At 52.7% G+C, this 25,658-nt stretch overlaps 16 protein-coding genes across 16 annotated transcripts; 8 read left to right on the top strand and 8 right to left on the bottom strand.

Annotated features, from left to right (window-relative positions):
* Window positions 1-1,566: 1,566 nt before the first annotated feature.
* Window positions 1,567-3,479, top strand: RHO25_008736 (uncharacterized protein; the record flags this gene model as incomplete). The annotated part of the gene is made up of 2 exons (XM_023604541.2): window positions 1,567-2,759; window positions 2,819-3,479. The coding sequence occupies 2 exons, from the start codon at window positions 1,567-1,569 to the stop codon at window positions 3,477-3,479; spliced, it is 1,854 nt and encodes a 617-aa protein (XP_023460413.1).
* Window positions 3,480-3,736: 257 nt separating this feature from the next.
* Window positions 3,737-4,558, bottom strand: RHO25_008735 (uncharacterized protein; the record flags this gene model as incomplete). Its single annotated transcript, XM_023604540.2, has 1 exon — window positions 3,737-4,558. The coding sequence occupies one exon, from the start codon at window positions 4,556-4,558 to the stop codon at window positions 3,737-3,739; it is 822 nt and encodes a 273-aa protein (XP_023460414.2).
* Window positions 4,559-5,307: 749 nt separating this feature from the next.
* Window positions 5,308-7,320, top strand: RHO25_008734 (uncharacterized protein; the record flags this gene model as incomplete). Its single annotated transcript, XM_023604539.2, has 4 exons — window positions 5,308-6,236; window positions 6,304-6,926; window positions 6,980-7,056; window positions 7,105-7,320. The coding sequence occupies 4 exons, from the start codon at window positions 5,308-5,310 to the stop codon at window positions 7,318-7,320; spliced, it is 1,845 nt and encodes a 614-aa protein (XP_023460411.1).
* An 8-nt stretch (window positions 7,321-7,328) lies between these two features.
* Window positions 7,329-7,967, bottom strand: RHO25_008733 (uncharacterized protein; the record flags this gene model as incomplete). The annotated part of the gene is made up of 1 exon (XM_065603098.1): window positions 7,329-7,967. The coding sequence occupies one exon, from the start codon at window positions 7,965-7,967 to the stop codon at window positions 7,329-7,331; it is 639 nt and encodes a 212-aa protein (XP_065459170.1).
* Window positions 7,968-7,991: 24 nt separating this feature from the next.
* On the bottom strand, window positions 7,992-8,234 carry RHO25_008732 (uncharacterized protein; the record flags this gene model as incomplete). Its single annotated transcript, XM_065603097.1, has 1 exon — window positions 7,992-8,234. The coding sequence occupies one exon, from the start codon at window positions 8,232-8,234 to the stop codon at window positions 7,992-7,994; it is 243 nt and encodes an 80-aa protein (XP_065459169.1).
* A 181-nt stretch (window positions 8,235-8,415) lies between these two features.
* On the bottom strand, window positions 8,416-10,244 carry RHO25_008731 (uncharacterized protein; the record flags this gene model as incomplete). Its single annotated transcript, XM_023604538.1, has 2 exons — window positions 8,416-9,580; window positions 9,721-10,244. The coding sequence occupies 2 exons, from the start codon at window positions 10,242-10,244 to the stop codon at window positions 8,416-8,418; spliced, it is 1,689 nt and encodes a 562-aa protein (XP_023460412.1).
* Window positions 10,245-11,277: 1,033 nt separating this feature from the next.
* On the bottom strand, window positions 11,278-12,570 carry RHO25_008730 (uncharacterized protein; the record flags this gene model as incomplete). The annotated part of the gene is made up of 1 exon (XM_023604537.2): window positions 11,278-12,570. One exon carries the CDS (start codon window positions 12,568-12,570, stop codon window positions 11,278-11,280), a length of 1,293 nt encoding a protein of 430 aa, XP_023460409.1.
* A 98-nt stretch (window positions 12,571-12,668) lies between these two features.
* Window positions 12,669-13,307, top strand: RHO25_008729 (uncharacterized protein; the record flags this gene model as incomplete). Its single annotated transcript, XM_023604536.2, has 1 exon — window positions 12,669-13,307. One exon carries the CDS (start codon window positions 12,669-12,671, stop codon window positions 13,305-13,307), a length of 639 nt encoding a protein of 212 aa, XP_023460410.2.
* A 96-nt stretch (window positions 13,308-13,403) lies between these two features.
* RHO25_008728 (uncharacterized protein) lies at window positions 13,404-13,847 on the top strand (the record flags this gene model as incomplete). Its single annotated transcript, XM_023604535.2, has 1 exon — window positions 13,404-13,847. The coding sequence occupies one exon, from the start codon at window positions 13,404-13,406 to the stop codon at window positions 13,845-13,847; it is 444 nt and encodes a 147-aa protein (XP_023460680.1).
* A 263-nt stretch (window positions 13,848-14,110) lies between these two features.
* RHO25_008727 (uncharacterized protein) lies at window positions 14,111-15,239 on the bottom strand (the record flags this gene model as incomplete). Its single annotated transcript, XM_065603096.1, has 2 exons — window positions 14,111-14,161; window positions 14,220-15,239. The coding sequence occupies 2 exons, from the start codon at window positions 15,237-15,239 to the stop codon at window positions 14,111-14,113; spliced, it is 1,071 nt and encodes a 356-aa protein (XP_065459168.1).
* Window positions 15,240-15,831: 592 nt separating this feature from the next.
* Window positions 15,832-17,613, top strand: RHO25_008726 (uncharacterized protein; the record flags this gene model as incomplete). Its single annotated transcript, XM_023604533.2, has 1 exon — window positions 15,832-17,613. One exon carries the CDS (start codon window positions 15,832-15,834, stop codon window positions 17,611-17,613), a length of 1,782 nt encoding a protein of 593 aa, XP_023460682.1.
* A 1,027-nt stretch (window positions 17,614-18,640) lies between these two features.
* RHO25_008725 (uncharacterized protein) lies at window positions 18,641-19,309 on the top strand (the record flags this gene model as incomplete). The annotated part of the gene is made up of 1 exon (XM_023604532.2): window positions 18,641-19,309. The coding sequence occupies one exon, from the start codon at window positions 18,641-18,643 to the stop codon at window positions 19,307-19,309; it is 669 nt and encodes a 222-aa protein (XP_023460681.2).
* Window positions 19,310-19,808: 499 nt separating this feature from the next.
* Window positions 19,809-20,642, top strand: RHO25_008724 (uncharacterized protein; the record flags this gene model as incomplete). Its single annotated transcript, XM_023604531.1, has 1 exon — window positions 19,809-20,642. One exon carries the CDS (start codon window positions 19,809-19,811, stop codon window positions 20,640-20,642), a length of 834 nt encoding a protein of 277 aa, XP_023460684.1.
* A 480-nt stretch (window positions 20,643-21,122) lies between these two features.
* On the bottom strand, window positions 21,123-21,899 carry RHO25_008723 (uncharacterized protein; the record flags this gene model as incomplete). Its single annotated transcript, XM_065603095.1, has 1 exon — window positions 21,123-21,899. One exon carries the CDS (start codon window positions 21,897-21,899, stop codon window positions 21,123-21,125), a length of 777 nt encoding a protein of 258 aa, XP_065459167.1.
* A 1,739-nt stretch (window positions 21,900-23,638) lies between these two features.
* RHO25_008722 (uncharacterized protein) lies at window positions 23,639-24,834 on the bottom strand (the record flags this gene model as incomplete). The annotated part of the gene is made up of 2 exons (XM_023604529.2): window positions 23,639-24,718; window positions 24,772-24,834. The coding sequence occupies 2 exons, from the start codon at window positions 24,832-24,834 to the stop codon at window positions 23,639-23,641; spliced, it is 1,143 nt and encodes a 380-aa protein (XP_023460686.2).
* A 103-nt stretch (window positions 24,835-24,937) lies between these two features.
* Window positions 24,938-25,306, top strand: RHO25_008721 (uncharacterized protein; the record flags this gene model as incomplete). The annotated part of the gene is made up of 2 exons (XM_023604528.2): window positions 24,938-25,143; window positions 25,213-25,306. The coding sequence occupies 2 exons, from the start codon at window positions 24,938-24,940 to the stop codon at window positions 25,304-25,306; spliced, it is 300 nt and encodes a 99-aa protein (XP_023460685.1).
* Between the last annotated feature and the right edge of the window lie 352 nt (window positions 25,307-25,658).

The raw sequence follows: 25,658 nt of genomic DNA, 5'->3' as shown, positions 1-25,658 counted from the left end.
TCCGGCAACAGGAAGAGTTTCTCTCGCGGACTGTGGGCGACCGTGCAGCGATCGCGGTGCTGCATTTCATGAGCTACTGCATCGGTGCTGACTGTTTGCAGTTTCCACCAGACTACGTCGTGGTCTGCAGCACATTCGTAGGGAAGCCTCATGTGTCCTGCTACCCTGTGCATGGACTGTCCAGCTCCGAGCCTCGATGATCGGGGTCGAGGGTAATAAGAGACCTGCGGTGCATCACAGCTGGGTGTAGTAGAGGAACAAGACCGTGGCACGCAGCACACCAGCTCAGATAACTCCCAGGTGGATTTGACCAAGGTGATGGTCACCTGACTTGCAGCTTTATTCTGGCTCTCCTGGCCGCGGAATGAAGGTGCTTCTTCTTTTCCTATGACACCAGCCAGACCACCAAGAGTGTCGAGTGGCAGGGGTCTGCTCACGCTGCTGTGTGGGAGCGATGTGATATGTGCTGACACAGTGCAGCTCAGATCAGACTATTCAATTACAAGGTGATCTGTACTCCGATCTCCGTACTCCGTATAGGATGTCCGAGAGGTGTCGCCCATTCTCTTGTCCACATTGAAGAGTGGTCCGCTAGCGCATTTGATAGAAGTCCAGCAGCGGAAATCGTGCGCGTCTTCGCGGCTGGCGGCTATGGTCGCCGGTGTCGGCGCTGCTGATGGGCAACGACAGACACCGCAGTCGAGACGCAGGCTCACCCACATGGCCAGCAAGGAGGAGCAACGAGGCCACAGCATGGGCGCAGGACTGGCACATTGCTCCTGTATGCATCACCACCAATGGCGCACACTCTGCATGCATCTGTGTCCAGCGGAAAAGCTTGGGGGTCGTTGCCAAGCTGCGTGGACGACTTTTCTGAAGCAAAAGCTTCGGATATCGGCACCAACGTGGGCGGACCACAAGCCGCCCGCAGACTTATCACACCAACGACTTTCACCAAGCAAAGCGCAATGCGGTCAGACGATCGAGGCAAGATGCTCCGTCTCCCACACTATTGCACGTTTCCATGGCCGCAGATGTGCCCTGGAGCGACTTCTGTCGGTGTCGATCGGCCCTGAAGAGCTGCCGTGCGAGGCGCGAGGCGTTGTTGCATTCCGCATCACCAAGACGGACTAGTCGAGTATGCAGTCTCTTTTGCCGAAGAGCGCAGGATCCACTCAGATCGCGGAGGCAATGGCAGGTACGTTGTTCGGTCCACACCGCAGGGCCAGACGGCAGCAAGTGCGACCTCGTACTGGTGCATGACTGCCTGAAAGAATTTTGCTTGAGAAGTCATGTCCTTGTACCTGGCACCTACCTTTGCTACGCGCTTCCTTCCTTCCATTGGCCGCTGCTGCATCGTTCTTGCTCATACGTAAACGAGCCCTCGCCGTCGAGCTCGAAAGCTTGTCCTGAACCTCTCACGTCTTAGATCCGCACCTAACGCCGTACATTGTTAATGCAAGCCAAGTACCTGCTCGTGTGCCGACACTACTGTCACTGATCACCACCATCGCGAGCCGGAGCTGTCTCCCTCTACCACATTGAGGATCGGATGCAGCCTCCAATATGGAGAACGACAAGCCAGAGCAGAAACCTCATGTGGCGTCAGAGGAGGTAGAAGAACGACGGGGCTCGTACATGTCCTTTGAGCACCCACTCTCGCCAACCTCAACATCGTCCGATACAGCATCAACAGTTTCCCGACCTTCACTCCACAGTCGGAACAGTCGCGACTTCGCAAATGGACTTTACAATGACCTGTCGAGAACCTCGTCGACCAATGCTGTTGGCGGGGTTGTGCCAACCATGGACCGAACCTGGACACAAGGTACTGCGGGCACCACTGGAACCCAGGACATAGCGTTCGAAGTCGACTTCGAGGAAGACGAGAAGGCGAACCCCCAGAACTGGCCATTGTGGTACAAAGGCATTGTCATAGCAATCTTCAGCTATGCCACGACTTCCACAGTCCTCTACTCCACGAGCTATACGAGCGCTATTCCTGGCATGCAGAGAGAGTTCAACTTGTCGACCAGCGAGGGTATCCTTGGTGTCACTACATATCTGTTGGGTATGGCCACAGGTTCAGTCATTTTGGCGCCGCTCAGCGAGATGTATGGCAGAAGACCTGTCTACCTGATTACGATGTTGTTGTTCACGATCCTTGTAATCCCATGCGCTGTCGCGCAGAACATCGCCACGATTCTGGTCGTTCGTTTCTTTGGAGCTTTCTGTGCTGCAGCCATGATCAGCAACGCGCCGGGTACGGTCAGCGATATAGTGGACGATGAACACCGAGCCCTGGCTTTTTCCGTCTGGAGTATAGGCCCCATGAACGGCCCGGTCATTGGACCCGTAGTTGGAGGTTTTGTGTATCAATACCTGGGATGGCGCTGGACAAACTGGGTCGTGGTCATAGTAGGAGGAGTGGCCTGGGCTCTCGTTGCAATTGTGCCCGAAACATATGCGCCAAAACTTCTTCGACAAAGAGCAGCAGCGCGCAGAAAGGAAACCGGAAGCGACAAGTACTGGAGTCGATACGATGACAAGATGAAGTTTGTACCACTGCTGAAGATCAATCTGACGCGACCATTTGTACTCGCAGCGACGGAGCCGATCTGCTGGTTCTGGAACATCTATATTGCCCTCGTTTACGGAATCCTATATCTATGCTTCGTCGCATATCCGATTATCTTCGCAGATATCAGAGGCTGGAGCCCAGGTTTCACCGGTCTCTCGTTTGCAGGAATTGGCGTCGGGTAAGTCTGCGCTCGACATTTGTCTCGGAGATTCCTGCTAACCCGAAGGAACACTACAGTTCAATGATAGTCATCGTCAGTGAGCCATTGATTCGTCGCATGATCAATGCACACAAGAAAGATCCCGAGACCGACCGACCGTATCCAGAAGCTATGGTGTCCGTCGTTTGTATCGCATCGATTCTCATTCCGGTCGGTGAGATCTGGTTCTCATGGACTTGCACCCCCGATAAGGCGCATTGGATTGTGCCTATACTTGCTGGCATTCCATTTGGCGCGGGCAATGGCGGCGTGTTCATCTACGCGTCGAACTATCTGGTACAAAGTTACGGCATCTACGCTGCCTCAGCGCTGGCCGGGAATGCAGTTCTCCGATCAATAATGGGTGCAACACTGCCCCTAGCAGGCCCGTCGCTATACGCAACCCTTGGACCGAATTGGGCAGGAACGCTTTTGGGACTGCTCGAAGTGGCGTGCATACCTATCCCGTTCATCTTCTACAAGTACGGTCACAAGATCAGAGAAAAGTCAACTCTGATCAGACAAATGGCAGAGGACCGACGCAAGCGAGAAGCCAAGCAGAAGAGGGCAGCAGACAAGCTGACGAAAAGAATGGACCCGGAAGCCAGTGCTGGCGCAGGTATGGGAACTGGTGCGGCAGTCGATGAGTGCATTGATCTAGAAAAGGATCTCGAGAAGGGTGTTCATCAAAAGGCGTGATAACATGATTCATTGGGAGGCATAGCGATGGCTTGAGCATTTCACAGCAGGTCCATTACCAGTTACGACTTCGACGATATACGCGGCCAGACCTGATGGATTGATGAGCGTTATGATAAAGGACCAGAAGGAGCATACATCGTTTAATAGACTATGCATCGCAGCAAATATTCATGTTGCTTTGAGGCCGTTGACTGTATCGATCGGCAGAGCAGAAAGAGCTCACTAACCCTCTGACTCTCAGGCGTGATTTGCAATCAAGATGAGTTCGTATGCTGCCAAAGAGACACATAGTCTGAATCCTTGCCAGCTTCATGTGTTCGCTCAGGCCGATAACGCTTTGCGCATACCAAGGCATTGCCTGCTAGTTCGGCATCATTCGTGGCTATTTTACCACTTTCATCGTACTGTACCTCTTGACCAGGTCTGCGCAGTAGTGTCTCGTACAGCTCAGCAGATAACCCATGCGGTGGCCCTCCTTCTCGAGGGGGCTTATGCAGCGGCCACTCTAGACAGATCAAATGACCACCTGGTGCAAGGAGCGCACTCATCCTTTTGGCCCAAGAAGGTCTTAGTGGCGGGGGCAGTGCACACAAGAACGTGTAGTCGAAGATCAAATCAAAGTTCCCGCCCCCTGTCGTCTCCAGAAAGTCATCCTTGAAGAAGTCATTCTCCACGAAAGTTTCCCGACCACGTCCGAACTCCGTCTCTAGCGCACGATACGTTGCTGACTTGTCGGCTCCTTTCTGCATTTTACGCGCAGCTTCAATGGCGGTCTGAGATCCATCCACGCCGTACACGTCGTAGCCAAGAGACGCCAGCAGAAGTACATCATATCCTCGACCGCATCCCGGAACAAGTGCTCTCTTCCGCTGCTTACTCGGGTCGTTCTTGATTGGGGCGCCCAAGATGTCGGCGTTGCCAGTGATGGCGTCTGCCAGCGCTTGAGAAGGTCCAGCACGATCCCACGGCGTGACTTCTTGCTTCCAGAGCTCATCCCAGCCGCTCAGCTGCTTGTCAAGAGTACGGCCTTCGAATGTCTCGCGCAGTTTCTGTCGAGCGGCATCTGGAACCGCCATGATGCTATTGCCAGTTTCGCGGAACCTCGGGCGTGCCTGATGAATACGGGACGTTCTTCTGCAGACGTGTCGTGGCAAGAGCTGGAAGGTGTTTCTCCTCATGACATACGGCAACCACGAATGCACTAACAAGCTCTAAGGCTACTGTCGCTGGTTAGGACATCGACTTGGCACCCGGCACAATGGGACACTCGTATGCAATCCGACTTCAACAAGACTACTGCTGCACCTTCATCGACTGCCATACATCTCCCGTCAATGGACTGAGTGACAACGGATTTGGTCGGCCATCTAGCAATACGCGGATTGGCCAAATGCTACGGACCAGGCCTGCCGAGGTGCATTTCGCCAGCTGCCGGCATCGGCCAAGGTGACTGTTTTTCGCTTGGAGGCGCCGTTGGCGTCGAACAAAGCAAAACGGAAGTCGGCAACTTCGTGCCATAGTCATCACCTCCATGACGGCCCACTCAGCTCGTTGGGCGCGCGGCATAGCGCAGTACTGTGTACTGCTTGCGAAGGAATGTTGCCGATTGCGTATCGCTTCCTCGCGGCGTGAGCTCTGTCTCTCGTCAGCTGCTTCAGCAATTTCAGTAAGGAAACAAACATATTCGCGCTTTCTCTTCTTGCCGTAATAGCGGGCTCTCTTGCATTACGCCATTTTCTCGAATCACAGCTCACTGCAACATCGCCCTGCTTCTCGAGTTCATGGTCCGGGTAGCACATCATACCAGAGCAGCTCCAAGCCAAGAATGAGCCAAGATCACAACTCAGATCCCCCCAGATCAGATCGAGACCACGAACACCTGGAGAAGTTCGAGGAGCGATCTTTTAGTGAAGACGACCCACATGGAAGCTCGACGGCACTCCCTCGAAAACCAGACCCGGCAGCCACAACATCCGATAGCGAAGACATTTCGAGGATCGACAGATTAGGGCGCAACTTCTCGACCTCTACCAGATCATCTGAGGATTCACAACGTACAGTTTCAGAAGGTCACGATGCCCAAGTAACGGCCCATCGCTCGCGCAGTCGAGGAAATCACAGTCGAGCACACTCCTCCACCCGCTCTGTAAGACGTGAGGCAATTGTTGTCCCCAGGTCCGAGCGTCGAGGACTTCTCGCCAGATTCTGCGTCTTTCCAGAAATTACAAACGCACAAGATTTCTCTCGGAAGCAAAAATGGACCATCACTGCAATAGTCGCTCTGGCAGGTGCTGCAGCACCTATGGGCTCGTCTATCGTGCTTCCGGCTTTGGTTGACATCACGAGAGAGTTTAACAGCACTCCCACGATTGCCAATTTGAGCGTGGCCATGTACATGCTTTCCATGTCCATTTTCCCTCTCTGGTGGAGCAGTTTCTCCGAGACTCTAGGACGCCGGACCATTTACGTGGTTTCGTTCTTCCTGTTCCTGATCTTCAACATCTTGGCGGCGGTGAGCTCGAGTATGGCCATGTTCATCGTGATGAGGATGCTTTCAGGAGGTGCTGCTGCTAGCGTGCAGGCTGTTGGAGGCGGGACTATTGCAGATGTGTGGGAAGTCAAGGAGCGCGGAGCCGCAATGGGAATGTTCTATCTAGGACCGCTGTGTGGACCGCTCGTATCACCAATTCTAGGTGGTGTGTTTGCTCAGACTTTGGGCTGGCGATCCGCACAATGGTTCCTCGCCATCTTTGCGTAAGTCGAGCTACCACAGGACGACACTGGGAAACTATCAGACATGCTGACATTCATTCTCACTCAGGGGCCTACTTTGGCTCTTCGTCGTAGGAGCCTTGCCAGAAACACTTCGACGCCGCAAGCCACTCGCCTTCGAAGCTGAGCAAGAAGCAATACCAGAGACAGACGAGAAGGGCATGCCGCGACCCGGTCTCTCTCGAATGGCCACCACACAGTCCGTCAAAGTCAAGTCCAAGAAATATTTGGTCATGGCACGTCGAATCTTCCTCGACCCTCTCCGCGTGATCTTATACATGCAATTCCCAGCCGTTGCGATCCTAGTGGCCTACGCGGCGTGGACATTCGGAGCGCTCTATGTTCTGAACATCTCCGTGCAAGCGACATTCACAAAGGCACCATACAACTACAACAGTATCATTATCGGATGTCTTTACCTACCAAATTCTGCGGGTTACTTCTTGTCTTCAACGTTTGGCGGCCGCTGGGTTGACCGCATAATGCATCGCGAGGCTAGAAAGGCTGGCAGATATGATGAGCGAGGAAGATTGATCTTCATCCCCGAGGACCGCATGAAGGAGAACGCATATCTGGGATCTATTCTCTATCCTGCCAGTCTGCTTGCATATGGTTGGTTTGCCGAGAAACAGGTCAACGTTGCCGCTCCAATGGTGTTCAACTTCTTCTTCGGTATGGCAAATTTTCATCCTCTGTGGACAAAACAAAGCTAACATGATAATTAGGTGTTGGTAGTATGTTGATCTTCGCACTAGTGACCACTATGTTGACCGAATTCATGCCGAGAAAGGCCAGCAGTGGGGTATGTATACTGAATTGACACACTCCTCAGATGTTGACAATCTTGCAGATCGCCCTGAACAACTTCGTACGCAATATCCTCTCTTGCATAGGCGCCATCGTGACCGAACCCATCATCAACGGTATTGGCGATGGTTGGCTCTTTACCGGCATTGCAATCATTGCTTGGGTTACCGGGATCCTCACGGTATGGTCGATGAAAAAGTTCGGCCCTCGCTGGAGAATAGCTATGGATAAGCGATTGGACAAGGTCATGGGAGATTGAAGAAGCACTTACGTTGCAGTGCCGTGCGCTGAGCGCAGGCTTTCCACTGCGCTCCATACCCCCGAGCTCATCGTGGACTCCCCGGCGGCGACTTCATGGGGGCGATGCGTAGGCTCATTTTCGACAATATCTGGCCCGTACCAGCTTACATCCGACTGGTCACGAGCAAAGAAGTTGCTCTGATCATCGCTTCCACCATCGTTCGTCAGCCCAAGATCACCGCTTCCGCCATCGTTTGTCGGCAAAACATTGTCGCTCGGCTCCATCTGTGTTTGGTCTGTCTCGAAAGTCCCCATCTTCAGTTGCCTCCACATTATCGGCAATGAGTACCAGAATGGAAAGGCCATGATGAAGGCACCGAGGACGTTCGAGACACTGGGATAATAATCTTCATCTGGCCAGACCTGAACTCGCGTCCGATTTTGGTAAACGACCTCCCATGCCCTGTAGCTATCCTTCGCATCGTTTTGCCACTTCGCTCTTTTCACCAGGGCCAAAATTGCAATGTAAAGGAACCAAATTGTCCAGATTACGGCTTTGGTCCACTCAGAGCCTTTCAGCTGCGACACAGACAGCTTGTTGAACGTGCTCCGCACTTGCTCGATGAGGGTGATGATGAAACTTGCGACTCCTAGGGACAGAGTCATCCACGCGAACCCGCTCCAGCGTTCCTACTTCTGGACTGATCGGTGGTAGTGTCGGCCCCATTCGTATTGTCCTGGACCGCCGGCTTGCATTTCGTTGGGCCAACCGAGGCTGCGCATTGTGTATATTATGATGAAGCTGTTGTTCATTTGCCAGCCCCAGTAGATCATCATGAGGAAGCTTTGGCGCTGGAGGCGATCTTTGATGCGGGCACGAGCTTGCGCGAAGGCTTCTGTGGCCGAGTGGCCGGTGGTGGAGCTGTTGGACATGGTGGGGATGTGCGATGCAATGCTCCGCACTATGAACCAAGAGAGTTGTATGATGCACGAGAGCATTGAGTTGAGACGATAGAGGATAGAAATGACAGGAAGGTATGAAATTCTGGCAAGTGAAGCCCTTGTCGCTACCCCAAGAAGGCACATCTAGTTGTATTTGGCAATCGCGACAGTCTCAGTAAGAAAACTCCTCGCAATGCACGTCTATCATGGGCGCTGCAACAGCCTGTACATCTATAGCGGCTCCTCGCAAATCAGTCAACATGCCAGCCGGGCCACAAGCCGCGACGAGCACATTGTCATTCTCGACTAGACCTTCCACGCTCTTGCCCAGAATTAAATTGATGTCAGGCCGACCGTACTCAGTCACCGGCCGCAGGATCGTATCCGACGATCTCGTTGACATGGAAGGCTCGACCGAAATGCTCTTGAAATCCAAGCCTTTCTCTGCATCATCTGCTGTTGAAATTGGCTGCGACAGGCTTGACTCGTAGCTCTTCCCTCGGGTTCGACCTTGCGTGGGACTTGTGACAAACAGAGTAAGATTGACTCTGGAATTCGCTTGCAATGCAGCGAGCTCGTGCTCGAACCATTGCTGTGTTTCTTTATGTCTGACAATCCAGATGAAATCGAGAGTTTGGCGAACTTTTGGTGTTCGCCGCTTCCTCGCCCACTGGATAGCCAAAGCGATAGTGAAGGTGGCGCCGCTACCTCCTGCCACAAGCACAATCTTGTCGTACTTGTGCAAGGCCGGGGTCTGTCCATATGGCCCCTCGATCGAGGCTCGGAATTTGAAGCCAGGGTATCGATATGCTTGCTCGTGAAGGCTGCTAGAGAAGCCATCGCGTGCTTTGGCGACGAATATGGCAGGGTCCGCAGACACGAGGGTGAAAGGATGTCTTTGAAAGAGTCTCACGCCGGGAATCCAGATGAAAGCGTGAGAACCAGGCCGTGCTTTGACGCCACGGTACAAAATCACCTTAGTTGCTCCATCGGATAGAGGCACTAATGTGCAGTAGTTTCCCCTTCCGCGATATAGCCATCGTGTGAGCTGCAGAGACTTGTCCGCGAACCATAATGCGGCTGCTACAATGGTAATTATCAACGCCTTAAGCGTGATCTCCGGCCTGTGTAGGCCCATAGCAACGAGACTCGTCGCGGCAAGTAGCTGATGTGAAGCGTAGAAAGCCTCGTACATGCGCCTCCGAACCGGACCGATTGCGGTCAACAACATACAGACCATTGCTACACTGGCAACAATGCCTGCATGCTGGAGAGGCATGTCGAGAATCTCAAGATGGCCCGCGTCAGCGAGACCAACAGCGTAAGTGATGACATGTCTGGTGAAAGCAATGTCAGCATATGCTATTGTAGAGGACTTCAAAATTGGGCGATGACTTTTGGTAAGTCTGTGGCCACAGTAGCAGCTACAGAACGAAGAACACAGTGACGTTCGCCTTTGGAGGATGGGTTCACGTACAGAATCATAAATACAATGACCGTATAGCCGCTGCATCGATGCAGTATATTGAGGTTGTCGTACGAATATCCGGCCAATGGAGAAAGGGGCGTGTTTTTGAGCGCCAAGAAGATTGTCAGGCACATGTTGCAGAGTGACATCCAGCCGAACCTCTTCGCAAGTATCGTCAACAACGGCTCTTTATCGGGTCGATCGTAGAATGTCAGAGTGACATTGATGCCAACATATACCAGAACAAGTAGTGTCTGCAGTGGCCAGATTGTGAAAGACCCAAACGCCTTTGCTCGACCAAGTCTTTGGGAAATAAGTGATGACATTCGGTATGTTGATCGGATCGTGCTTGAGGTTTCGGCCCATCTTCGAAGGATTTCATGTGACCAGTGAGCAATGATGAACACGGCCATAAGTCCAGCGATTGCCACGCCAAAATACCTCGCTGTGTCTTGATTCTTCCTCTGCCACACCTTGAAAAGGGCGATCAAGGCAACTTCTTCCGCAGGTGGTCCATGCTGTGATTCAGACATGATGGAGGTATGAGCTTGAGGTGCTGCAGCAACAGAGAATGAAAGGCATTGTGAGAGGGTCTACATGACTGAAATGTCTTATACTGACCGCTCTGTTGAAGTCGTCGTCACCTCTGCACCTACCTTCTGTGCCCTCAAGACTGATCATATGCTCCCAAGCATCGGTTAGGCAAGATAGCACGAGTATGAGAACGCCAGTCCAGTGAGGTTGCCCACAGTGGTGACGCAGACCCTGATCCGGCAGAATTTCATGGACTCGTCAAAGCCATGGGACGTACAAGAACAAAGCCCCCCAGCGAATCCAGGTCGACCTTGATGCGAGCGACTTTGTCTAGACACTCGTGGCTTATCGGGAGCAATTCGCAAGCGTCGGCTTCTCCTGTGATTTGCAATTATGTCGGGACTTGATCCATACGCGGCTGTTTCAGAAATCTGAGATGCAGTGCGGATGCAGAGAGAAAAATACGTGAATGGAGCATTTTCAAGTTATTGTGCGGCTGACTTAGTGGCGTCTCGCGGTGGACTGCGCACGCTGCAGTGGGTCATACCAGGTTTTCGCATATCCGGAGGTGCAGCGGCACTCCAAATATGCCGGACTTCGCATATCGTGCAGCACATTCGCGGCAATAAAATGTGAGGCTCGAATACATGACAGGCCGCAGCATTACATGCTGTCCAGCTATGCAGCACAAGATAAGGCTGTGTCCTAGCACACTTTGACAGCAGCGCGAGCAAGCATCTGCGAGCACAACGTGGTCCCTCATGCCCCTGGCAGGAACTTCGATAGCTGCGGCCTGCTATCGCCTCAGCACGATATGCGGGTGCATACCAGGAGCGGGTATCTGCATTGTGCAGTGTTTCGTATCAAACTCCGGTGTGCCAAGGCGTTCACTTAAGCGTACGCACTTCGTTAGAGGTAGGATGGCCATCCGTCTAGTACAGCGCACGATGATGACACTCAGACGTGTTGCGAATCGCTTCCAGCAGTCCGCACGACCATCGCCATGAGCTCTCAATCAACCCTCGGTGGGCATTATTTCTTGCCATTCATCGTTGATTGCTTGGCTTTTTCTTCCTCCTCGGCGACCAAGCCCAGGACCTCTTGCTCAGCTTGCCAGACTCTGACGCTATCCATGATCTTGTCTAAAGCCTCTCCGCCTTCCATAACATCGTCAAGATTTCTGAGATCAAAGCCACTTCGATGATCACTGACTCTCTGTTGTGACCAGTTGTACGTTCTGACCTTGTTCTCTCTACCCACTTTTCCAGCACCAGCGCCTCGTCTCAGCTTGATAAGTTCTTCTTCCCGCTCTTCCCGCTTCATCTGTGCAATACGTGACCGAAGAATGCGCCAGGCTTGCTCGCGGTTTGCGTGCTGGGAGCGTGACTCCTGCACTGCTACGACAATGTTCGTTGGCAGATGAGTCAGACGGACCGCTGATTCGGTTTTATTGACATGCTGGCCCCCAGCGCCGCTGGCGCGCATCACATCCGTCTTGACATCGCTAGGGTTGACATAGTAGTCGCTTTTGGGGTCGTTGAAGGAGTTTTCGCCTCCTTCTCCTCCGCTATCATTGGGTACTGAAGGTAGAACGAGAACACTCGCGGCAGACGTGTGGGTGCGCCCCTTGGTCTCGGTTGCTGGCACCCGTTGAACACGATGCACGCCTGCCTCACAGCGCAGTATCCCGTACGCGCCTGGCGAGTCGACTTCGAGAACGGCTTCTTGCAGATGTACACCAGTACCGCCGCCAATCTCATCTCCCGTCTCGTGTTTCAAAAGACTCGTCCGAAGTCCCACGCGAGCACAATAGGCTTCATACATTCGAAGTAAGTCCCCGGCGAAGAGACCTGCCTCATCGCCTCCAGCTCCTGGTCGAATTTCGATCAGGCATGGAAGATGCGCGAATGGATGAACAGGTACTAAACTCGACTTCAAGTCGGTCTCAGCTTTCTGGATGGTCTGATGAGTTGGCTCAACATCGTCCTCGGCAAGCTCTCTGAGCTCCTTATCAGATGATTTGAGCAGAGACTGCAGCTCTTGCAACGCCGACTGTGCCTTGTCATACTCTTTGATGGCTGCTGCGGTCGCTGCGATCTCGCCCATGCGTTTTGCTGCTTTGGCATCGTAATCGTCGGCGAGCTTGTGCGTGAGACTATGGTGCTCTGCAGCTACCAATCGTGCGCGATTGAGCAGGACCGGTGATATGCTACCGTGTGTAGCAAAAGTGCTTTGCGTTCGTGTCCAGACATGTTTTCTCGGTCGAGGAACAGCGTTCCGTGTGAAGCCTCGGAGGCATGATTGGCAAATCCACGACGAAGACATTGGCACACAAGAGCTCTGCTCGACTGTCGCAACTTCGAATGCAAGGTGGAGCGCGGGCCGTTTCCGTACCTGCAGCACTAGCGCAAAAGCTCGGAGCCATGGCCCCGCTCATGCTCGACAATTATTCCTGGCCGACGGAGTCAACCTTGCAACACACCTTCGTCACCACTCCGAACAAGATGAAGATCCTCGACGCAGGAGACAGCCCGCTGTCCAACGCCGACGTGCTGGATTGGGTGGAGCGAAAACGCGCACAACATGCCGCCGAAGATGCCGACGACAAGGCCAAAGGCCAGAAACCTTCGATTCGACCAAAGAATTTCATGCGTGTGCTTGACCGCACAGAACGTGAGCTGAAGAGTAGCAACTACCCGTACATTAGGAATCCAACAGCATATAGCGGCGATGCGCGCAGCACAGCATTCCAGATGTTCGCACGTGATGCTGAGGATGCCATGCAGACTTCGCTCGAGGCGGAGTGGCATGAACGACTGCAAAGTATGCCCAAGGAGCAGTTTGAGAAGGAGTTCGAGCTTGAGCAGGAGAAGAAGTGTCTTACTGAGCCCGAGATGCTCATGATTTACAATTACGCTCCTCAATGCATAGAGATGCTGCAACCAATGGTTGAAAATGTGGAGGACCGGTTTACAGCCGATGAGCAGCAAATTTTGGTCGAAATCATCTCTCGAAATCTGAGACCCGACGAGACTCCGCAAGAGGAGCAGAGCGCGGAGTAGTACCTGCCTCTGCGCACCTCTCGCGCAAGTCCTGCACAGGTGGCCGACGAAATTGTGGGCGAGCAAGAGAGCAGCAACGAACGGAAAAAACTTGATATGAAAGTCGAAATAGAGATCAATGGCTCTGGATACACTTCTTTTCCTGAAAGAAAGAGGCGAGCGGAGCCCGAGTCGCAGGCGGAGGACTCTGCGGTTCTCCAGGGAATAGCGTCTGAGCGTCGACAGAACGACTCCACGGTCATGGACGAGAACACGATGGCTTTCGAGAGACCAAAGGCAAGAGGCAAAAAGAAGGACAATCGCTCTCCGGTTTCAATGGGTCCCGGAACTGCCGGCGGTAGAAATCACGGCGCAGTGGAAGCAATCGAGAGCAAAGTCAGACCCTCTGGTGAGAACGATGCGCCGCGAAGCTCGGCTGGGACGGGAAAGACAGCAAAGAACAAGCGCAAAGGACCTGCTTCCACGCAAGAACCGCAAGCTGGGCGAGGCACCACGAAGAATATATCCCTCCCTGATGTTGGTTCTGCAAGGGAGAATTAACGCCAACAATCAATTGACAACAAGTCGTCACAGGTTCCTGCTACAGACAGGACAACGTCGTCCACAGCGAGCAAAAAAGCGAGGAAAAAGAAGCGGAGAGGCTCAAGTCCAACTGGTCTCGTTTGACGATCTAATATCTCAGCCCGGTAGAACATGCAGCGACGCCACGTTACGCCAGGCTCTATTGTATGTATCCCGTGGTCTACATTGCTTCCGGCATACTAATGGGTATCTATTACAGCATCCAACTCTTCAAAATCCGTCTAACGAGCCTTATGCGTCGATGATTTGGTGATAAGTTTCTTGTACGATGCCTGGCAGATATTAGCATTGGGTTCACTTCGAGGAGGGCAAAGCAACATCAAGACTTACTCTCGTCCTCTTGTCTCCAAGACTGAAGATTCCAAGGCTCAACCAGTGTGGCACAGACCTTAGGAACACTGCGGCGCCCACATTACCAGCCAAGATGATCTGCTTGCCTCGTCCGCTGATGACTTGCTTCACCACAGCATCCGAGACACTCTCGGCTGTAATGACACGTGCTCCGCTAGCCTCGAGTTCGGTCTTGAATGGCGCCACCATAGGGGTGTTCGCGAACGATGGGTGAACGACAGAAAACTTGACTTCTGGCGCATCAAGGAAGACTCGCGTCTCTTGTTGGAGACCCTCGTGGAAGCCCCAAGCGGCCACCTTGGTGTTGCTGTAGGGAACAAGACCTGGAGTTGTCACGAAAGCAGCCATGGATGCGATGGTAACAACATGTCCCTTCTTGTTCTTGGCCATAGCCGGAAGAAATTCTTGAACAGTATAGTAGTGGGAAATGATGTTGATATCGAACACTCGGCGCAGACTTTCTTGAGTCTGGTCGAGAATCGGTCCTTCGCTTGAGATACCAGCATTGTTGATCAGAATGCTTGGGTCGCCGTGCTCCTCGCGGATTTGTCTTGCAACGTCGGCGACTTGTTGGCGATTTGTCACATCGCACTTGAAGTAGTGGATCTTGGGGTTGTTCTTCATATCCGCTGGAAGGTCATCACGGACGTCCAGCGCCATGACGTTGACACCTCGCGACGCGAAGTCTTTGGACATGAGACTTCCGAAGCCTCCTGTAGCTCCGGTAATGACTGCAACTTCTTGAGGCCAGTGGTATCTGTGCTTCTCAGATCTCAGTCGGAAGTTGTTTTGTGCGAGCTCGGAGAGCCACTTGTTTGCATCGCTGATGACGCCGAGAGCCACGAGCCATTTCAAGCCTGTGATCAGACGTCCGATGTTCTCGATTGAGAGGTATTGCCTGAGCTGTGCGAGGAGTGGTTCTCTGACGCGATCGGGAGATGAGGTCAGCGCGAAGAGGAGAGCGCCTGTTACGGCTGGAGTAAGGAGCTTTCCAGCCATGGTTGTGCCTGTGAAGAAAGTATGAGATGTACTAGAGAAATGGAGAGAAAAGGTCTGGCGTTGCGAGTTTCATTCCTGGGCGTTGGGTTCCCTTATAATTTGTATTACCTCCTATGCGATCATCTGGTCCGGCCGCGACGCCAAAGGCTTGACCGAGCCTCTGGAAGACGCGGGGCCACGCGCAGCGAGTCTGTTTTGCCCACGACCGCGTCTGCGGGCGTGGAAGGCGTGGAAAAAATGAGCCGAGGCATGGGGAAAAGTGGACCATCCCGGAGTCAGGTCCAACTCTAAATTTATTTCACGGCCGTCTACGAACGAGCCATCCAGTGACGACGACAACTCGCGATGCCATAGCCGGAGCCGATAAGCAGCTCTGCACAAGGGAGCACATCTCTCTGTGAATGCTCAATGCAACTCGTCGCGCACTGCGACTCGCACGCTCAGAAACGCTCTTTTCGGGCAGCGCAGATCAATTCCTCGCCAAGCAACGACGTCTTAGACTCTGCATGTGAATGTTGTTTAATCTCCTCGCATTCGTTTGGAGCTGTTGCATCAATTATTCTACTGCCTGCTGTACGAACATTATCACCGCATGTCCATCTCCATCTCCTCTGCGCCGAGGCTGCTGTTCCTCTATCCTTGCCTTGATGCTGCATGGAACTTGGCAGCCACCAAAAGTCTGCGAAGAACGCGTCTGCCGAGGCAGAGACTTCATCGATATAGCACAGCCGCTTCTCCAACGGCACAACCCATCGCCGAGCTTGATGCTGGTCCTCCTGTGTCTGCCACGACGGTTGACGTCCATCAATACGACCATCTAGATCCAGTACCCCTCGATTACTCCTCTGCGCCATTCACTGATGCATGCACTCTGAGTGTAGCTGCTGGCACTGGAGGTCATGGCTGTATATCCTTCTTGCGAGAGAAATACATTGCCAATGGGCCTCCGAATGGAGGTGATGGCGGCTTCGGCGGCAGCGTGTATATTCAAGCTGTGCAAGGTGAGACGAGCCTGCATAAGCTCGCTCGAAGAGGTCTTCTGAAAGCTGGGCGAGGTAAAAATGGCCAGGGCAGTCTCAAAGGCGGCGCAAGAGGCGAAGACATACTGATAACAGTGCCTGTGGGCACTGTGGTCAGAGAGATCTCAAGAAATGATCCCATGGAGGCAGTTGAAGCAGAGGAGGCGAGAGAAGAACACCAGCGACGCTCGCGTCCACGTCGGCAAGCTAAGGACCAGGACGAAGATGCAGAAATCCCAGAGCAGGAGGCGGAAAACCCAGAAGTGCAACCTGACAAATGGCTGCTATATCCTGGAGGTCTGCCGAAGCACTTCACTGCTGACGATTTACCTCCTCTCCCTCGCCCTCGCCGAAGTCCGCTTGCCGCCATTCAGCCTCCGAAGCCTCTTCGTCTCGATCTCGACCAACCAATGGATACGCCTCTGCTGCTAGCGGCAGGGGCAGTGGGTGGATTGGGCAACCCACACTTCGTCAGCAAGACAGTCTTCAAGCCAAAGTACGCAACGAAAGGGCAGGATGGCATAAGGATCAACCTGCAGCTGGAGCTGAAACTGCTTGCGGACATTGGTCTCGTGGGGTTGCCCAACGCTGGCAAGTCTACATTGATGCGGGCCATCACCAGGTCGAGAACAAGAGTCGGAAATTGGGCTTTCACAACATTGGCACCCAACATCGGCACACTCGTGCTCGACAACAATGTGGGACGGCCAGTCTTGGACACTAAAGGCCGACGTAAAGCGCCCCGAGAAAGATTCACCATCGCTGATATTCCTGGTTTGATTGAAGATGCACATCTGGACAAGGGACTGGGCTTGGGCTTCCTCCGCCACATAGAGCGTGCGGCGGTGCTGGCTTTTGTTGTTGACCTCAATGCAGGCGATGCTGTTGAAGCAGTGAAAGCTCTTTGGCGTGAGATCGGCGAGTACGAGAAGTTGCGAGAGCGCGAGCTGAACGCCGAGAATGAGCGTGTGAAGGCACAAGAGGCTGCTGCTGTTGCTTATGAGCCGTTTGGCAGCTCAATATCGCCAGGCTTCGACCCAGAACCGAGTGAGCAGGCAGATGACTCTACTCTCCTTGATCCTACAGCAGGTCGCCATCTTCCACCACTGTCGCTCCCACCGATCAGCAGCAAGCCTTGGCTTGTGGTTGCAACCAAAGCAGATCTGCCGGGCACACAAGAGAATTTCCAATCGTTACAAGGCTACCTGAGAAGGGTGGAAAGTGGTGAGGAGGCACATCCAAGTGATAAACGAAATGCTTGGAGGAAGAGCCTTTATTCTGTGCCTGTGTCGGCCATCAACAAGCAAGGCGTGGGAACACTGCCTGAGATACTGCTGCGGTTGTTAGATGAATGAGCACGCGCATACAGGCGCACCATTGTGAGCACCAAAGTGATGTACAGTGCTTTCTCCATGGAGATGACTGAGAAGTGAAGAAACTCCACAATCAGCACCACCAGTGCCAAGAGTGGCAGGCCGAAACATGAGCTAGCGTCTGTTGCTTCGCGGCGAATCGGTGCTCTCGCCAGCGGAACAGGCCGAACTGATGCTTTGGCGGTCAATATTCGCACGATCAGCGGGAGAGCTTGTTATCAGAACAATCAGCAGCTCTAGGGCTATGCTTGCGCAATATTTCGTATCGTCAGAATTGAGCGCAACATGCTGCTCATTCGTGCTCGCTGATAGGTTGCTCAGATCAGCGATCCACTATCAGCGTGCACATGCACGTCAAAGTGCCCTGCTGCTTGTCTAGCCGACCTCAACGTGGGACGGACGCCTTTCACATGCACGAACGACTCGGCGGCAGACTACGACATGTGGGGCCCCGAAAGACTTCAAGATGCCTCGTTGAGACGCCCAGCATCAGGCCTGCTCCTGCACTGCTGAGCACCACGAACCTTGTCCACTTCCAAACGTTTCAGCAAGCAGCCATTCCTGCTATGCTTCACACAAGTTGTCACATTCTCCTTCCCTACTGACCCTACGCTGCTTCCAGTCAATCAGAATGTCTTCCACTTGCTCCGAATCTTCAGAGTCGCCGGACGGCTTCTTAGGATATCGATACCCTCGTATAAGCAGCCGATCCACATTCGTACTCTCCACGCTCTTGCCAGCATTGATTCAGCGCAGGCTCTCGAAGCTACGCCATTTCCGACCAACATTCGTGCAAGATGAGACGTTGAGTCAACACAGTCATTTAGCAGGCTACCTTGAGGAAGACTCCGAAGGCAGTGTAACACCACCACCATCCTACGCGACCGACGACAACAGAGACTTAAGCTGTCAAAGTCAGCCAGCTGTGCTGCGGTGGGTACAGGAGACAAGAATGCCAGGAAGAGTGCCGAGTCGGCCAACGTCTTCTGGAAGTAACACGCCGACCGGCATGGAAGAGCCTCTGCAAGATACCGAGCGAGGATCCAGCAGTGGCGTGCAATGGAAATATGCGAATCCAGGACTTGCGTCAATTAAGCTTGCACAGTCTGAGGACGCTGCAGCTGGCTCGAGCTCCATGTTTCCCCGCAAGCAGTATATCTCCGGTGTAGCCTGTCTACTGCATGGTTTGCCGCAGGAGCTCAGTAAGGACGAGTTACAAAACCTTCGCGAAGCACTACCGCAATCACTCAAGGCAGACGCCACCACAGATGGCCAGCTTGCAGTCCGATCGAAAGGGGACAACAACAATGTTCCTGGGCGGCCATTAGCACAACGGTCGACGCTCCAAAACTGGGTTGCAATGTTCACGTTGTACATGTTCCTCGTTGCTTCATTCATTCTTCCCTACGTGCGGTTCTTGCTCCGAGAAGCATACCAATTTGATCGAAAACACAAGATTAGCGATAAGCTTCTGTCGCACGGCATCGACACAGCCGCTGCAATGAGACGACACACGCTTACCATTGCGACACAAGTCTGTTCGATGAATGATGGCAAGGTCGGAGAACAGCTCAAAGATGTCAGTATGTATATGGTACAAGGCGTTAGTGCTGGTGTCTACGATGGGATTGGAGAGGGAATGCAAGTCCTCGGCCTAAGAGCAAACAAGAGGGAGTGAGAACAAGTCCATGCGAGGGGGATTTGTTGGATACCTGACGATGGCAAGACACAACCCGATTTTCGTCTTTCACCTCAGCATTGCATATGGGTTTTCAGGCGTTCCATGGCGACAGCATCCGATGCGGCAGTACTCTCCGGACTTGAGCCACGCATTCGAACTCGATACGAGGACGACACCGGCACGATTTTCCGATTGCATTTGAGTGCGGTTGCATGAGTTTTATGACGAACATGATGATATGCTTTGTACAGCGAATTGTTAGCGTTTTGAGCGAGCGAGCTGTTGCAATGACGTTTGACTGGACCCCGCAGGCAACCTCTGCTTGATAAGTAGAACATTCATTGGTAGATATGCATAGAGTAGAGCTTCACACAATGACTGCTCCCTTCGATCATCTTCACGAGGAAGCTTGCCTCACTCACACCTGTACTGACATCTAGGAGCTACTGCCCTGAATATCTACTGCTCCCGAGAGACGCACCCAGCGAAGATCAGAATGACCGAGAGAACAATCAACATCGATGGCATCCAATACTATACTCTTCAAGAAAAGCCTCCCGGCAGTCAGCATCACACAGATCCACCTGTCCTGCTATGTCACGCCCTCATGTCCAACCTGCACATGTGGGACTCCACAGTCAAAGCATTGAATCGAGCCGGCTACACAACAATTCGCTTCGATCATCTCGGACACAACAAAACTCCGCCTCCTGAAGATAAGAATGCCTCTTTCCATATGGACGACATTGCGAGGCACATGCATGAGCTCGTTGCATCTGTCACCGGCCAGCCCAAAGTCAAAGCTGTAATTGGCTGCAGTATAGGCGGTGTTCTAGCTCTTCGGTATGCCATGCTCTACCCCAAGGACGTCGAGGACATCATATCGATCGCTGCACCGGGCATCTCTGCTCCAGAGAAAGCTCACAATCTCTGGTCTGAACGTATCGTGCAATTTGAGAAAGACGTCAAAGATGGTTCGAATGTGCTTTGTCGTCAGACTGTGGAAAGATGGTTCCCAGGCAGTCGACCTAGAGATGTAGATGTGAGAGAACGGGCTTTGCCGTTGGTGAAGACGTGTTCGTTGAGAGGGTACAAGACCTTGGCGGACACGATCCGGGATTATGACTACGGAGGTGATTTGGGAAAGGTGGAGGCGAGGACCCTGATAGTTGCGGGCAGTGAGGATGGAGCTGCTAGCCCCGAAGGGTTGAAAGAGTTAAGTGGAACGATAGCAGGGGCAGAGTATGTATGCATGGATGGAGCGGGACATTTACCGCCTATGCACATGCCTGAGGAGTTTGAGGAGTTGATGCTGAGATTTTTGGGATGATGCATCTCCTCAGCTCTTCGAGGGAGAGATCCTGTGCGGTCTGCTGTAAGACGTCCTAGTCTCCTTTCTAGCCGTTTCCACGAGGTCATACACCCAAGTGGCTCGCTTTCGCGAAGGCGTTAGTCAGCTGTAGAAGCATAGATAGAACAAAAAGAGCATCGAACAGTGGTATCATTTATTTATCAGATCATAAGTAAGCATCAATGCATCTTGTGCCCAGCACAAGTCGGGAATGACTTTTGTGTCGTTCTTCGCACGATTGTGCCTCATGCTCCCCTTCATGCAGCTCCACCACAGCGCAACAATCTTCCCCAGAATTTCATCTGAGCACAAACTATCTCTCGATCAGAACAAATAGAAATATTGAAATCGTATGCACCCTCAGCCGGGGTGACGGTGCTTTTTGTGAAGCGTCGATTGTGCGCAAAGGCTCATCAGCCTGTGCCGATGTTGTCTTGTGTGAGTGATCTGATGATCTGATCAATTGGTTGAACGAAGGTCAAAGTCATAAGGCTCCACAGTAACTGTGAAGAGTGCTGGAACCTCGTCGATAGTAGTGTTCAGGTGGCCATAGAAGACTAGAGACCCCGTCTCGTCTGGGCATGGCTTGATAACAGCCATGAAGAAGCCATAGCACCCAGCCTGGTTCAAAGAGATCCAGTTCACCGATGTAACATGTTCCCAGAACAGTCTCATCCTGAACATGGCACTCCGAGTCGTGCCGTCTGTCAGGAGCACACGCACGTCGTGTCCACCGTCCCGATGAGCTTTGAAGGCATAGTCATGGTCATCCGGGAAATTTTTACGGCAGAAATCGATCGCCGCTGATTGCAGAGTCTCAGCTGAAGCGCCAATACTCGGTGAAGTGTAACCGCAACCTTGACCCGTGCCGTTGAGAGCATCTGGCGTGGAGCTGGGATTTGCTGATGGTCCGAGCGTGTTTGGAGTCGAGGATGCTTGGAGCACGGATGAAAATGAGGACTCCGGTGTAGCTGATGAATCTGGTGCATTGTAGCTGTTGGAGCCGCTCGTGAATGTGGCGACCATTGAGATAGTGGTGAGGCTGCTTGAGGTGGAGAAGGGTGCGGGGGCGGACCTGGTGGTCGTAGTGATCGTGGAGCCCATCATTGAGATAGTGATGAGGCTGCTTGATGTGGAGAAGGGCGCCGGGGCGGAACTAGTGGTGGTAGTGGTCGTGGAGCCCACAAGTGCAACCAATAGCGCAGCGACCAGGAAGCTCATTGACGAGAGAGCCATTTTCAAGATCCGGAATAAACTTCGGGTCCGCAAAGCCTTTGTTATGTATCCTTCAACGTCGTCAGGCTATGGTCGTTAGTGTCTGGTCCGACTCGGGAGCACACTGCGCTGTATGGCTTACTCGATTGCCAGGGCACACAAAGGACTCGCAACAGAGATGGTGCTGGCGGTCAGTCACCTCGTGTGATCGTGGCACTGCTGGCAGGAGCGCTGGGTGATGAAGGTGTGTCGGCAGAAGGTTGTAACCCAAGATCGCTAAGATTGAAGTTGTGATTGTTTGAGAACATGAAAGGAGCGAACGTGGAAGTTGCTGTAGGTCTTTTTGTGTTCGATGTTGTTGAGGCCGGTCCTCATGTGACTGGCTTCAGTTCATCTTTTCGTAACTGGTGTTGGGCCTCAATGACAGTAGACCAGACTCTCGCACAGTACTGTGCGCTGGGAAACGTACAGTAATTGCTTGAATGAGTGAGGACCTTAACGACCTCTGTGCAGTGAGTTGATCGACAACATAAACGATGAAGCCTGACTGCAACATCAGTTCTAACATGAATTTTGAGATCTATGCGGCAACAAAAGTGAGAGACTGAGTAAGCGCATCCCCAGATACCCCTATTAAAGTTCCCACATGATCCATTACTGGTATAGTGATCCTATCGAGCTCAAATGTAAATGCAGCGAGGTGAACTGATAACGGCTGGCAAGATTGAATTGCTGTGCTGATCATCTCGCAGACTGTTGACCAATTCTATGAGATATGCTTCTCTTTCGCACATGGTGTATGCCGCAGATGTGATGGGATAGCTTAGATGTATTCACTAAAGTCATGTTGGAAATCTTCAAGAGAACAGGAGGAGAAGAGAGCATGTCGTCTGTCTCCGGTTATTCCCGCCAGTCTTGGCACCTCTGATCTGCCCTTCCATCACGACGACATCGAGCTTGCAGCTCAGCAAGAACACACCCAGACACACCCAATCTCCACTTCACACATTCGCAAAGATGGTGAAGCCAATCACTGGCGTACGCTTACACTTTTGCGAAGTCTTAGGGCCTCACTGACATTGCGCAGATGCTCCGCCGGGGCCTCGTCCTCGATCTCTCCGTTGCTTTCGGTATGACTACAGCGCATCCTTCGAGCGCCATTGGGATTTCAGAGATGGCGAGGAGGCTGTATCAGGAGTGTGCTGGTAGCTGACAGGTGTTTGACAGGCCTCGGAACCTCCTTTGGATACTTCTGGTGGTACGGTATGTGAACGCCAAACCGCGAGAGCGCGCTCCCCTCTCCTCCGCGAACACCACGAACTTCGATTCAGAGTCCGCCGCCAAACCTCCGGATCAGCACTAATATCCAGTAAAGGCTTTCACGTCCCATCCGTCCGCAAGCGAGATGTTTTCTACGCCAAGTTGGAGGACCAGCGAGCCAATGCTTTCAGCCAGCAATAGATGATGCGCCAGCGCAGAGTGGATTTGAGGCGGGAAAAGGACATTGCGAGTGCGAAACACCATGCGACAAGTATCACCGGCTGAGCGATAGACACGGGACGCTGTACATATATCACCAAATCAAAGCAGGGAATGGAGCGTTTGCAAAAACATATTTGGCCATGGTTCCGTGCTCGCGCCGAACGTATTGACACACGTGCAGCTCTGATCTCTGCCCCAGAAACGCCATGGAGCGCACGGAACAGATCCTATGAGCTGGCAAATATCGGACAGCACTCATTGTCCATCCGTGTGGTGGCTCATTCTGGCCCATCACCGACTTTTATACCCTCGCCAGTAATGAACACCTCAAACAAAGCGCCCTTCGCCCGCAACCTGTCCATCACCTTGTCATCCACTCCCCATTCATTCACGAAGCACTCGAACTTTCCCTGGTCCGTGACCTTCCTCCTGTTGGACTCCTCCTGCAAAGCATCTTCCACTGTAACCTCGATCGGCAGTTTCCTAACAATCCCGCGCCTCATGATCAGCCGCAGCGTCGCAAAACTCACAGAATTGAAAGGCGCGGGTAGGGAAGGTCGAAGTGCATATGCGTCATCAAGAAGACTTGAACCGAAAGCCGAGTTTGTGAGCTGGTATTGGTGATGGTTGGAGTTATGAGAGGAAGCTTTTGCTGGTGGGTTGTAGTCCCGGACTGTATAGATGATTGGCGCTGAGAATGTGCGAGAGGCGGACTGAAGTGCGGCAGCGAGATGTGTGTAGCCTATGGGCTGGCGTGGAGGTTCTGTGTAGGACTTGTTCGAAGTCGAGCTCAGAAGTGCGGCTTCTTCTGTTTCGAAGCGAGTCTGCCAGTAGAGTGCAGAGGCAGAGTCGACTGCGATGAAAGCTATGGTGCGATCGAAGGAGTGGTGTTTTGAGGAGTCGAATAGGTAAGATTGCAGGTTGTTGAGCGTGCTGACGGTCTTGGAGAGGGAGTAGGAATGGTAGATCTGGACGTGTAGAAGACACTCTGACACTATCTCGTTCACATTGTCGTTGGAGAGCTTCTGATTTGGAGCGAGCGATTGCGCAAGTAATAGTCGTTTAATCTGTTGAGCGAGTCGAGTTACAGAGAAGTGCTTGTCCAGATCGAAATAAATTACCGCAGCTTGTCGCCCTCCCAGGGTTCTCGGTAATACCGCGAGTGCAGTGAGGTGATACAGCAATTGTGTCTTGCCGCTGCAAGTGTGATGGGACATGAGCTCGACAATAGGAGGAGGTGTCGCTATGTTTGGAACTGTGGCCTTCAGGTCCAGCTTGCACTGAACCAGAGCATCCAGCTGCGGCAAGCCAAAATAGCACGAGCGATCATCTTGTTGCAGACGTAGATCTTTCAGAATCTGTATATGTCATTAACGTTATCTGTTTTGGAGCTGGGCGAACTTGAGCATACCTCATCTAAACCAACCTCTTCAACCTCCGCCAACAACTTCTTCCCCAAGTCCTCCACACTCATCTCGACAGACTCTTACCATCTCTGTTCATCGAAAAGAATGCCAAGTCACGAACTCCGGTAGCGCTCGACCCGCCTAACGCACAGCTCTGAAGAAGTAGAAGATATGCCTCCAGTCGTGGAAGCCTTTCACGCCTCAGAACTCGAATCGCGTCTGAATACTCTGCCTTCGGGCAAAGCGCGCAAACCTCCGATCCAAGAACTGAAGAAAGACTGCGAGCTCAAGGAACTTCTTCAGTATAACTGCGAACCGGAAGGCGAGAAGGGAAAGCAGCGGGTCGTGTGTAGGCCAGTGCTGAGATTGTTGCGTCAGTGAGTAGTGGCGCAAAAGTGACATTTGAGCTTGCACCTTCCGCGACTGACATTCCACTTTTGTGGCAGGTGCGCAAACGGCCTCACTGTTGAGACAACCGCTTGGGAGAACAGATATGATGGCACATTAGAAAAGGCGAAAGAAAGCACGCGTGCAGAATGACGTTCGAGGAACCCATTTCTGCAATTTGCTTGTATTAGAGGTACTCTCAAGCTTCATGGTCTGTCCTACCACAGCTTTTATACAGCGAGAAGACTCGAATGTCTATAGTACAACACCAAAACAATGATACTCCACCAGCGCCAACGCTAAGTAATTCGAGAGACGCGATCTGTCATCAACCTCTCTTCTCTTCCGATACCACCGAGTCATCTTTGGCAGGGCTCAGTCGCTCGATGTCAGGCCTTGGCTGCCGCAACGAGTGCATGCCTGGGATTGGATGGTATGCTTGCTTCCATAGACGGCCTCGCGGAGACTCAGCAAGCTTTCGGAGCACATCAGCCATCGGTCGTGA

The sequence above is a fragment of the Cercospora beticola genome, chromosome 5 (assembly GCF_033473495.1).
Source record: "Cercospora beticola chromosome 5, complete sequence".
NCBI classification, from domain to species: Eukaryota; Fungi; Ascomycota; class Dothideomycetes; order Mycosphaerellales; family Mycosphaerellaceae; genus Cercospora; species Cercospora beticola.
Note: the sequence above shows the minus strand (reverse complement) of the source record. Positions and strands in the feature narration are given on the sequence as shown.